Here is a 13,344-nt window from a genome sequence, read left to right as displayed (position 1 = left end):
AAAGTAAAACTAAAGGCAAAACTTTTTTTTTTAGTTTTGGACAGAGTGGAGTGGGATTAGAACCTCTGTCAGTTTGTTTTTGTCGTTTGTGCCTTTATAAGGGAGATTCACCCTCTCTATTTGTCCTGTTTACCTTTATTATTGAAAGCATAGGCATGCCCACAGGGTGTTTCAGGTGTGCCTGGGCACACCCTAGTCATCCTGTGCTGTGCAGATTGCCCCCGCTGCTTGGCTGCAGAGAAAGGGACTGGCGAATCTCCATCCTCAGTCCCTTTCTCTGTCTCAAAAGTGAGACATATGGGGTCTGTTTAGACCGCTGATATTTCACCAAAGCCCCCTAATGGGGCTCCTAAAAAATAAAAATAATACAAAAATGAAATCGTAAAAAAAGTAATAATAAAAAATAAATAAAAATAAACTACTTTCACCAATCTCTGCCCTACTGACACCATCCACTGACCTACTGACACCAACCTCTGCCCTCCTGACATTGTCCACTGCCCAACCGCATATATATATATATATATATATATATATATATATATATATATATATATATACACACATATATAGAGAGAGAGCTATATATTAAGGCTAAAGATTGGATTCACAGGCACTAGTTAAAGCGGATCTTCACCCTCCATTACCACCTGCCCCCGTCCACCCCTCCTCCCCTCCGCTGCAAAAACTTAAATCTTTGTTTAAGTTTTTTTTTTTAAATTAAAGCTCTGCTATGCTCCCCCCTGTGCATGTTATTGGCCTAGGTCAGGGGTCTCCAAACTTTCTAAACAAAGGGCCAGTTTACTGTCCTTCAGACTTTAGGGGGGCCAGACTGTGGCCATTGGGAGTAGAAAAGGTCCCAATGTCAGTGGAAAAAAATAATGCCTCATCGTTGGTTTCAGTGAAATTAATTGTGCCCCATCATTGGTGTCACAGGGAGGAATCATGCCCCATTGTTTGTGCCATTGGGAGGAAACATGTCCCGTCATTGGTGTCATTGGGAGGAATTGTGTCCCTTCACTGGTGTCATTGGGAGGAATTGTGTCCCTTCACTGGTGTCATTGGGAGGAATTGTGTGCCTTCATTGGTGTCATTGGGAGGAATTGTGTCCTTTCACTGGTGTCATTGGGAGGAATTGTGTCCCTTCACTGGTGTCATTGGGAGGAATTGTGTGCCTTCATTGGTGTCATTGGGAGGAATTGTGTCCTTTCACTGGTGTCATTGGGAGGAATTGTGTCCCTTCACTGGTGTCATTGGGAGGAATTGTGTCCCTTCACTGGTGTCAGTGGGGGGAAATTATCCCCCATTGTAGGTATCAGTGGATGAAACAGTGCCCCAAGGGCTGGATAAAAGCAAGCAAAGGGCTGCATCTGGCCCCAGGGCCGCAGTTTGGAGACCACTGGCCTAGGTGAATGATGTGCACTTTGCCCGCTCTGACTCCTGGGACATGTATGTCACATATCCCAGAAGGCTTAGTCTTTTTTATTGAGAAATGAGTAGGGGTGGAGCCTAGTGGCTGCTGGAGGAACCGGGAAGAGTCAGCAGCTTCCCAATGATGTAATCGAAGAAGATGGCAGCGCAGGCTCAAGGGAAGCAGAAGAGAAGCCGATCTCAGGAGGACAGCACTGGATCCACTGGGCAGGTGAGTACCGTGACTGTGCTGGACTGGCAAAAAGGTTATTGGGGGGTTAACAAAAGAATTGGAGGGGAGGGGGAGATCTGCTTTAAGGCAACCTTTTTCTGTTAGTTATTGTTATATTTGTGACATCCCAGTAGACAAAGTTTTTTTTGTGTATTTTTAGAATTATAGAACTCAGTTTGGCACGTGCCGCACACGCTGCTGTTCTCACCTCTTTGCCCAGAGGCATCCCACTCCCTAAAGAGGCTGTCAGTCCAATCACTTTGGCTACAAACGCCTTGAGCGTCAAATACTCCTTCAGGACGACTCCTCGGAGAATGACTTTCAGCTCCGGAATGCCAGAACCTCAAAAATGAAACAATAACATGATGTTTGTTAAATCCCGGTGGACGACATAACCATATGCAAATCTGCCAGGTAAGAGAGAGAGATGGGGAATGGGAGAATGAGAAATGGAATAGAGAAGAAAGGGATATGGAGAGAGGGAATGGGAGAATGAGAAATAGAAGAGAGATATGGGGGGGGGGATCGAGGGAATGGGAGAATAAGGAATAGAAGAGTAGAGACAAATGGGGGAGAGAGTGAGTGGGAATGTGAAAATGTGAAAAAGAAGAGTAGAGACAACTGGGGGAGATTGAGGTAATGTGAGAATTAGAAATAGAAGAGAGAAGAGAGGGATAGGAAATGAGGGAATGGGAGAATGAAAAATAGAAGAGAGATATGGGGGGGGGGGGGGGGGGTGAGAATAAGGAATAAAAGAGTAGAGACAAACGGCGGAGAGAGAGGGGGGGGGGGGGTAATGTGAGAATGAGAAATAGAAGAGAGAAGAGGGGGGTGGGGAGAGAGAGAATGTAATTATGAGAAATGGAAAGTGAATAGCGAGATGGGAAGAGAGAGGTAATGTGAGAATGAGAAATGGGAGAGAGAAGGTGAGAATGAGAAATAGAATAGAGAAGAGAGGAATAGGGTGAGAGAGGGAATGCAAGAATGAGAAATAGAAGAGAAGATAAAGCACAAAAGTGAGATCTCATTTCCAAAATTCCCAACTTTTTTCATGTCCAGCTGGCAATTTTGGGTATCCCTGTCCACCTTTGTGTGTTTCAGCTCTCCAATTACATTTGCCATAATATATAATAAACAAAACATTCAGCAGGGATAGTGGGCATTGCATATTTTCCCTGCACCCCTCCTCTACAGCATAGCACCTGCTCAGAGTACAGATTCCATTTTAAAGTAGAAAACCCATTTAATGGCTGTGTATCATGGGCATTATTCATTAGCATGAGTAATACGTGTGTGCTGGCAGCATGGAGGAGGTTACGCGGGGTGACGGGCTGGCACGCAGTGACCACAAGATGGACGGAGCCCCTCTTAGGTGTGTGTGACTCACGCTGGCAGAAGCTGGGTGATGCATGCAGCATCCAAAGCAGCTGACACGGTCTCTTGTTACCATGACTGCCCACCCCCAGAAAACCCATCATAGTGGTATCACGGCTGCGGTTTATTTCCAGTATTATTATATATCACCAACACATACATAGTCACATTCACAACTGTCCCTGAAACCAATGAAACTTTCAATCTAGAGTCTCTACCATGGCCATATCAGCAATCACTAGGAGCAATTAATTAATCTATTTAAACTACCTGTATGCTTTTGCATCATGGGAAGAAACTGTTTTACCTGGAAGAAACATAACGGGGTGTTCTCTGTGTTGCCTTTTAAAATTGAGATTTAATCTGATTATATATTGCTTTCCCTGGTTCCCTCATAAATATTCTAATGAAACCTAGGAATTAGAAATATGCAACATCTCTTTTGCAAAAAAACTTTCCAGGGCTCCTAGTGATTTTTTATATCCGTGTACACTGCAAGGAACATGTGCAGAAGCTGCATCATCAGTAGCCATCAAGTGGATGAAGAAGAGTTTTGCAGGACTAAGACACAGCAGCAAAATGGTGGGTTACAGAACTAAGAAGCTTTGGCAGAAATGGTGGGTTGCAGAACTAAGAAGCTCTTGTAGAAATGGTGGCTTGCAGGACTGAGAAGTGACAGCAGAGATGGTGGTTTGCAGGGCTATTAAGTGGTGCAGAGATAGCAGCTTGCAGGGCTAAGAAGCAGCAGCAGAGATGGCGACTTGCAAGAGGAGTTTTGCAGGACTAAGATGCAGCAGCAGAAATGGTGGCTTGCAGAACTAAGAAGCTCTGGTAGAAATGGTGGCTTGCAGGACTAAGAAACAGCAACAGAGATAGTGGCTTGCAAGACTAAGAAACTACAGCAGAGATTGTGGCTTGCAGGACTAAGAAGCCGCAACAGACATGGTGGCTTGTAGGACTAAGAAGTGGCAGCAAAGAAGGTGGCTTGCAGGACTAAGAAGCAGTGGCAGAGTTGGCGGCCTGCAGGACTAAGGACTAAGATGCAACGGCAGAGATGGCAGGTGGCTTGTAGGACTAAGAAGTGGTGGTAGACATGGTGGCTTGAAGGATTAAGAAGCGGCTGCAGAGTTGGTAATGTGCAGGACTAAGAAGCAGAAACAGAGATGGTGGCTTGCAGGGCTAAAAAATGGCAGCAGATATGGTGACTTGCAGGACTAAGAAACTACAGCAGAGATTGTGGCTTGCAGGACTAAGAAGCGGCAACAGACATGGTGGCTTGTAGGACTAAGAAGTGTCAGCAAAGATGGTGGTTTGCAGGACTAAGAAGCAATGGCAGAGTTGGCGGCCTACAGGACTAAGGACTAAGATGCAACGGCAGAGATGGCGGGTGGCTTGTAGGACTAAAAAGCGTTCACAGAGATGGTGATGTGCAGGACTAAGAAGCGGTGGCAGAGATGTTGGCTTGCAGGACTAAGAAGCAATGGCAGAGATGGTGGCTTGCAGGACTAAGAAGTGATGGCAGAGATGGTGATGTGCAGGACTAAGAAGCGGTGGCAGAAATGGTGGCCTGCAGGACTAAAAAATGGTGGCAGCGAAGGTGGCTTGCAGGACTAAGAAGCTCTGGCAAAAATGGTGGCTTGCAGAACTAAAAAGCAGCAAGCAACAGAGATGGTGGCTTGCCAGACTAAGAAGTGGCAGCAGAGATGATGGCTTGCAGAACTAACAAGTAGGCAGAGATGGTGGCTTGCAGGACTAAGAAGCAGCAGCAGAGATTGTGGTTTGCAGAACTAAGAAGCAGCAGCAGAGATAGTGGCTTGCAGGACTAAGAAACGGTGGCAGAGATGGTGACCTACAGGACTAAGAAGCAGTGGCAGAAATGTCAGCCTGCAGGACTAAGAAGCGACGGCAGAGATGGTGGCTTGTAGGACTAAGAAGCAGCAAAAGAGATAGTGGCTTGCAGGACTAAGAAGCGGTGGCAGAGATGGTGACCTACAGGACTATAAAGCGACGGCAGAGATGGTGGCTTGTTGGACTAAGAAGCGATCGCAGAGAAGATGATGTGAAGGACTAAGAAGCGGTGGCAGAGATGGGGGCTTGCAGGACTAAGAAGTGGTGGCAGAGATGGTGGCTTGCAGGACTAAGAAGTGGTGGCAGAGATGGTGATGTGCAGGACTAAGAAGCAGTGGCAGAGATGGTGGCTTGCAGGACTAAAAAATGGTGACAGAGATGGTGGCTTTCACGACTAGTAAGTGGTGGCAGAGATGGTGATGTGCACGACTAGTAAGTGGTGGCAGAGATGGTGATGTGCAGGACTAAAAAGTGGTGGCAGAAATGGTGGCCTGCAGGACTAAAAGGCAGTGGCAGAGATGGTGGCTTGTAGGACTAAGAAGCGGTGGCAGAGATGGCAGCTTGCAAGATTAAGAAGCAGCAGCAGAGATGGCAGCTTGCAGGATTAAGAAGCGGTAGCAAAGATGGTAGAGATGGTGGCCTGCAGGACTAAGTAGGAGGTAAGTGTGCTTTGCATACTTACACATTACAGTGGGAGCTCACCAACCACAATGTGAATTGTAGTTTTCCTTTGACAGTGTCAGAGAACACTTTGCAGAAGAACTGCCACATCTGCTAATGCTCAACTGAACCGCAGATTGGCACATACATATTCGCCACCCATATGGCCTATATAAAGCCAGCAGAATGAGCCACTAGTTGCTGGATGATCTTCAGCTCCCACGTGTGTTCCTGAGTTCCTGTTTCTGCTATCGGATTTCCTGTTACTAACCTGGCTTGACCTGTCTTGTCTCCATTCCTGGCTTTGACCTTCGGCTTGTTCCAGTGACTCTGCTTCTGCCTGCTGATCTGTGTATGACCTCTGGCTTGCTCTTCTGACTCCACTGCTGTCTGATTACCAGTGTATGACTCTGGCTTTCTCCTGACTCTGCTTGCTGCCTTACCCTTGGCTGATATTCTGTGTATGACTACTAGCCTGGCTCCTGACTCTGCTCCAGGCTCTCATTTCTGCTAAGTCTCATCTGGTACCTCTGAGGGATTCCTGCCCAGCAGCGTATCCTGTTCATCAGCCCCCATCCAGCAGGGATCTCCTCATCACTTCAGCCTGTCGTAGCTGGCAACCCCTACTTCTGAGCATAGCACTCCCTGTTACCACCTTCAGGGGCTCTCTGCTCTCAGCCGCAAGGGAAGCCATCTCAGCACTTCGTCTTGGACCAGGTACGGGACAGAGGGGCCGGTTCAGACCAGAACGCAGTGGTGGAAAGGCACTGCCCTTGCGATCTGCATGCGGGTGTCAATGTAATGTTAATAGCACCCCAAACACAGATCACATATGCTGTATGTTTGGTGGCACCAAATCACATGGTACCACATTACCATGTGATTTGATGTGACGTGCTTTTAAAGTAGAGCATGAACTACTTTTTCAGTATTCCGGTGCAATTTGCACCGCACAGGAATGCACTCTGATCCCAGTGTGACCTGGCCCCAAATATATTTTATAATACTATATCAGTCTGTCTTTAAATTAGTATAGCCACCCTGCCCTAGGTAGAAATGTCTATTTAAATTTAGAGCTGCTTAGATGGATCAGCCTAAAGTGGTATTAAACCCCAAAACAAACATTTAATATATAACAGCTAACTGATTCTTAGATGTGATTGATACATTTGTTTTAAATTTGAGGGTTTTTTTCCTTTATTTTCACCTGGTAATCCTGCCAGTAAGTTTGTTATATTTCAACTTCATGTAACAGACCAAGCTGTCCACCGAAAATGTCAGTTAGAGAGTTGAGACAAACCATTTACTACTGACAGGGTGCTTATAATAATCGGCTTTTAATCATTTATGTAAAACCTTTATCCCAAAAGAAAAAAAAACTATTGCTGTAAAACTGATTAAAAGTATTTGTTGGAGTTCAGCTTCAAGTTGTTAGTTAAGCCTATAAAATCTGCTAGTCCATCTATCACTATCCTTTCCACGTTGACAATGCTGCTGTCCAAAGGAGCCGCCATTGCAACTCATCCTGGAGTGGAGACACCCTATGACAGGCAGTGCATTACTGACCTGATCACCAGGTGAAAATAAAGGAAAAAAAGGCTAAAAAAACCCCAAAAATATTGCCTTGCAGGAGGAAGATTTTTTTTTTTGTTACAAGAATTTACTACTGCTTTAATCCCTAGGTGCATTGGGGTGCCATTCACAAGGAATGCCACCACAAGGCACTGTGGGTTCCGTATACTAACTATGGCAAAGCCCCCCATTTCTGAAGACAAGCTCTTTAACAGTCTACTACAATGCTGTGAGTTTAATATCCACAAAGTGGCTTTATAATACCTGATACATTGGGAACAAATAGTGAAAGTCACTTACCTATGGCCTGTGGAGATACTATGTGACAGAAAACAGCAGCAAACAATATAAGGACCAGCGGAAACGCCACCCAGGCCATATACTGGTACCAGACGTTATGTTGAGCGGCTCCTTGATACATCCATCTGTAGGCTAAGGACATGAAAAGTAGAAGACAGTATGAAAAGACATATAAAACCACAACTGGCTGTGATTTCAACACATTTTTGTTGAAATGTTTTAAAAAGAAACTATAATGGTCTTGGCTCAATTTTATTTAATAGCCAACTTTGGGAAGCTTAAAAATGATCCATTGCAGTGAGGCTGGACCCATCCTGCAAGGGTTAACCAATCTAGGGTCGAGTTTTTGCACTTTAACCTACCTGATTCCCTGCTCCCCCAGCAGATGGCGTTCTCCCCACTCTCCAGCGGTGGACTGTCCCTCTGCGTTATCCACTGCAATGCAGGGCTATGGACCTGATGATGTCAGGACTTCAGACCACTGGAGCATGGGGCAGAAAACACTGCGGGGACTGGTCTAGCAAACACGGAGGAGCGAACAGTCAGGTAAGTAGATCCTCTATGTACCTAAATGAGCAATTAACCCTTGTAGTGCGGGCACTGTCACATTTCCTGAAGTTGGGCTATCAGTTGGCAACTTTATAAATGGTTTTATGTTTATTTCATTACTTTATTTTACAAATAAACATTTAATATTATATTGTGTCTGAAAGAGATGCTGGCTTCCCTTCGTGGACACCAAACAGTTTGAGCAACCATAGAAATACAGAAAGAAGCACCTGACCAAAACCTGACCAAGAAAATTTTATTTACTGAAAAAAAAAATTTAAAAAATTGTTCATAAAGTTATATAAAAAAAAAATGTTATATTACTTTTTTATCCACAATTAAAACTTTTTTAGAATCTTTTATCCAGTTTTAGTTTGGTGCTCCTTTCGTATCCTTATACTATGTGGCAGACTTTGTGGATCCATTGGTTAGGAAGGGAAATCCTCAGTAAGTTGAATAGTAGTAGTTAGTCACGTTAAACTGGACTTGTTCTATAATAATGAAGATGTTTTGTAGCTTTTCCAAGCCACTTCTTCAGTTCTAACTGAACTGAAGAACATCCAAAGAAGTGGCTTGGATAAGCTATGAAACATCTTCAATGTTGACCTGGACTAATGAGAACCTACATACCCACATATCAGCGTTGGACTCTGGTGATTGGCTGTCCAGGTGCTAAGTGCTACATCAGGGGTGCGCAACCTGTGGCCCACGGGCCAGATGTGGCTTTCGGAGCCCTCTGATGTGGCTATGGACCTCAAAATAGGGAAGTGCATTCCAGGGATGGGCAACCTATTGATTGCGATCTGGGCTGGCCGACCCACCAACCCAGAGCATCAGAGTTCATTGAGCTGGCAAAGGAGGAAACAGGTGGCCGCGGAGAGAGAAAAAGCCGATGCTTCTTCTGTAGTGTCTCCACCTGTCCCAGGTGGAGTGATGCCAGCTTCTCCTCCTCTCCCAGCGGCATTCAGTGGCAGCAGGAGGAAATTGTTCATTATACTATTTAAAATTAAAAATGTGAAATTCTGAACCATTGCATTTCATTGTGACCCACAACCACTTACCAAGTTCCTTAAGTGGCCCTCGCTCTTCAAAAGATTGAGCACCCCTGTGCTACTTTGTGGGAAGGAAGGTGCGAATGTTCCTCCATACCCAGAATTACCCAATATTCTCTGAGCTGCTGAGGCAGATCAAGGTAAATTAGGAGACAGTCGAATATACACTATATTGCCAAAAGTATTGTGACACTTCCCTAAACTACGAACCTTGCTAGCAGGCATACATTGGGATAAAGTCTTAGGAACAAAGAACACGGAGGAGAGATGGGTTTGCTTTAAGAGCATATTAAATAAGGGCATTAGCCAATGCATCCCAATGAGAAATAAATTTAAAAGTGCAAACAAAAGTCCTGGATGGATTAACTCCAATGTAAAAATGCATATAAAAGCAAAGGAGAAGGCCTTCAAAAAATACAAGGTTAGGGATCATCAGCATTCAGACTTTATAAAGAATGCAACAAGAAATGTAAGGGTGCAATTAGGGCGGCTAAGATAGAACACGAAAGACACATTGCGGAGGAGAGTAAAAAAAAAATCCCAAGAAATTATTTAAGTATGTAAACAGTAAAAAAGGGAGGACAGACCATATTGGCCCCATAAAGAATGAGGAAGGACATCTGGTTACAAAGGATGGGGAGATGGCGAATGTATTGGACTTATTCTTCTCTTCAGTCTTCACGAGGGAATCGGGGGGCTTCAGTAACCAAAACTGCAGTGTTTATCCTCATGACACATCATAGGAAGCACCTCCATGGTTAACAGAGGACAGAATTAAAATTAGACTTGGGAAACTTAACATTAATAAATCACCGGGACCAGATGGCTTGCACCTGAGGGTACTTAGGGAACTCAGTCAAGTAATTGCCAGACCATTGTTTCTAATTTTTACTGACAGTCTTCTGACTGGAATGGTACCAGCTGATTAGAGAAAAGCCAATGTAGCACCAATATTTAAAAAGGGCCCAAAATACATCCCTGGGAATTACAGACCAGTTAGCCTAACATCAATAGTATGCAAGCTCTTGGAGGGGATGATAAGGGACTATATATAAGATTTTAGTAATGAGGACGGTATCATTAGCAGTAATCAGCATGGATTCATGAAGAATTGTTCTTGCCAAACCAATCTATTAACCTTCTAAGAGGAGGTGAGCTGCCATCTAGATAAAAGAAGGCCCGTCGTGGTGTATCTGGATTTTTCAAAAGCATTTGACATAGTTCCCCATAAACGTTTACTGTACAAGATAAGGTCCGTTGGCATGGACCATAGGGTGAGTACATGGATTGAAAACTGGCTACAAGGGCGAGTTCAGAGGGTGGTGATAAATGGGGAGTACTCGGAATGGTCAGGGGTGGGTAGTGGGGTTTCCCAGTGTTCTGTGCTGGGACCAATCCTATTTAATTTGTTCATAAACGACCTGGAGGATGGGGTAAACAGCTCAATCTCTGTATTTGCGGACGATACTAAGCTAAGCAGGGCAATAACTTCTCCGCAGGATGTGGAAACTAGACTTGTGCACAGCGGAAAATTTTATTTAGTTTTGGTTCGTTGTCATTCGTAAAATACATAATTTCGTTCTGTTATATTCGTTATGTTACGTTAATTTGTTTTCGGATAATTCGTTATTTCTGTAGAGTGTCGATATTCGTTATACTGAATCTCGAATCATGTCGAATTCATTCGTTATATCCGCTATAATTTCTTTCATATTAGTTGAAATTCGATATTTATGTATGTATATATATTCGTGATAAGGATTCGTAGTTTGGAAAGTCGTTTGTTTATTGAACCTATTAACACACACAATGACAATATCTCTTCTCCTCTGCTCAAATACAATACAACACTCTTCTCACTCAGTTCTCAGGAATGCACTTTGCCAGTAATCCAACCTCCAGCACAAAATTAATCAGCTGATTAGACTGTAAGATTTACTTTGAGTTGACCTTTTGTTTCATTAGATCTTTAACGAATTACCGAATCATGTCGAATTCATTCAATATATTCACTCATATTCATAATTTCTTTCGTATTAGTTGAAATTCGTTATTTTTTTATTCAGACATACGGATGCATCCGAATGTCCGAAAGATGCAAAATTCGGCCAAATTTCGATTTGTTACGAAACTGATTGCACATGTCTAGTGGAAACCTTGCAAAAAGATCTGAACAAATTAATGGGGTGGGCAACTACAAATGAGGTTTAATGTAGAAAAATTTAAAATAATGCATTTGGGTGGCAAAAATATGAATGCAATCTATACACTGGGGGGAGAACCTCTGGGGGAATCTAGAATGGAAAAGGACCTGGGGGTCCTAGTAGATGACAGGCTCAGCAATGGCATGCAATGCCAAGCTGCTGCTAACAAAGCAAACAGAATATTGGCATGCATTAAAAAGGGGATCAACTCCAGAGATAAAACAATAATTTCTCTGGTCCGGCCACACCTGGAGTATGCTGTCTAGTTCTGGGCACCAGTCCTCAGGAAGGATGTACTGGAAATGGAGCGAGTACAAAGAAGGTCAGCAAAGCTAATAAAGGGTCTGGAGGATATTAGTTATGAGGAAAGGTTGTGAGCTCTGAACTTATTCTCTCTGGAGAAGAGACGCTTGAGAGGGGATATGATTTCAATTTATAAATACTGTACTGGTGACCCCACAATAGGGATAAAACTTTTTTGTGGAAGGGAGTTTAACAAGACACATGGCCACTCATTAAAATTAGAAGAAAAGAGGTTTAACCTTAAACTGCGTAGAGGTTTCTTTACTGTAAGAGTGGCAAGGATGAGAAATTCCCTTCCACATGCGGTTGTCGCAGCGGGGAGCATCGATAGTTTCAAAAAACAATTGGATAAGCACCTGAACGACCACAACACACAGGGATATACAATGTAATACTGACACATAATCACACACATAGGTTGGACTTGATGTGTCTTTTTTCAACCTCACCTACTATGTAACTATGTAACTTGCCTTTACACACACACATGAACTTCAATGGCATCCCAGTCTTAGTCCGTAGAGTTCAATATTGAGTTGGCCCACCCTGTGCAGCTATAACAGCTTCAACTCTTCTGGGAAAGCTGTCCACAAGGTTTAGGAGTGTGTCTATGGGAATGTTTGACCATTCTTCCAGAAGGGCATTTGTGAGGTCAGGCACTGATTTTGGACAAGAAGGCCTGGCTCTCAGTCTCCGCTCGAATTCATCCCAAAGGTGTTCTGTCGGGTTGAGGTTGGGACTCTGTACAGGCCAGTCAAGTTCCTCTACCCCAAACTCGCTCATCCATGTCTTTATGGATCTTGCTATGGACTAAGATTGGGATGCCAATAAAGTTTATGTGCGTGTAAAGGCGGGTGTCCCAATACTTTTGGCAATATAATGTAAGTACATGACCTTGCCTCCTGCATGGGTGAATTGCAAGTTTGCGCTAAAGCTACAAAGTCTACCTTCTCTAGTATTCATTATTAGATGTGGCTTCTACACTGGACTACCCAACTCATCACATTCCAAATTCCTTTTATTTAAATTGTCCTGAATCTTAACCTGTTAAAATTTAGACTAGAGTGTTCCTCATCTCTGAGCTCGCTGCAGCCTTGCACACACATGCTGCAGCATGAGAAAGAGCTGCACAGGATAGTCATTTGACAAGAGCCAGCAGTTCTACCCAAAATCACCTGATGCATATGTTATCAGCATCTGAGACCATATACAGTATGACTGCAAAGCATACACATTAAACATGTATTATATATGAATATTTACCAACACTGTACATGCCATGAAGTTACCTTGTAAACTCTTTGCGCTGGCGTAGTCCATGCTCCAGCTGACCAGCGCCATCACAAGACCCAGCAGAACCAGGAAGATCCAGTCTTCACACAGTTTTTTGATGAGATATTTTTTTACCCTCTGCACACAGGCTGCAAGATAAGAAATTTGAATAAGACCAGCCAAGTGCATATCCCTACTGCAGGGGTTCCTAACCAGGTATATCCATAGCCCTTGGGGGTATGGGAACCAATGGAGATATGGGGCTGGATCTCTGGATATAAAAAAAGAAAAGAAGAAAAAGATTACGGTAAACTGAATTTTCCTCATTTTTGAACCTGAAGTGGAGGAATTGACTTGAAGTGTGCGGTGACATGGCAATAACATTGTCGGTTAGCGCACCTTCAGCCCATGTTTGCACAAAACTCTCACAACAGCGACAATCTCACTAGATCTAGCTAGCTTGAGTATCTTGTCGTCTTATGTATAAATAAATATATATAAAATATATATAAAATAAATAAATATTGTAAAATCCTTAGAAAATTCCTTTGACTTTTCTTTCTGTTGT

General features: G+C 43.5%; 1 protein-coding gene across 1 annotated transcript in view; it reads right to left on the bottom strand.

The window, feature by feature from the left end:
• The window catches only part of CLCN1 (chloride voltage-gated channel 1), a 162,519-nt gene that overhangs the window by 98,857 nt on the left and 50,318 nt on the right, over positions 1 to 13,344 (bottom strand). Inside the window, exons 3-5 of the mRNA XM_073595939.1 lie at positions 12,794 to 12,925; positions 7,397 to 7,528; positions 1,851 to 1,984 (exon numbers count right to left, since the gene is read on the bottom strand). Coding sequence (XP_073452040.1) covers positions 1,851 to 1,984; positions 7,397 to 7,528; positions 12,794 to 12,925 — 398 coding nt within the window. The remainder of the gene's footprint in view (positions 1 to 1,850; positions 1,985 to 7,396; positions 7,529 to 12,793; positions 12,926 to 13,344) is intronic.

Source organism: Aquarana catesbeiana, linkage group LG08 (assembly GCF_042186555.1).
Source record: "Aquarana catesbeiana isolate 2022-GZ linkage group LG08, ASM4218655v1, whole genome shotgun sequence".
Taxonomy (NCBI): domain Eukaryota; kingdom Metazoa; phylum Chordata; class Amphibia; order Anura; family Ranidae; genus Aquarana; species Aquarana catesbeiana.
Note: the sequence above shows the minus strand (reverse complement) of the source record. Positions and strands in the feature narration are given on the sequence as shown.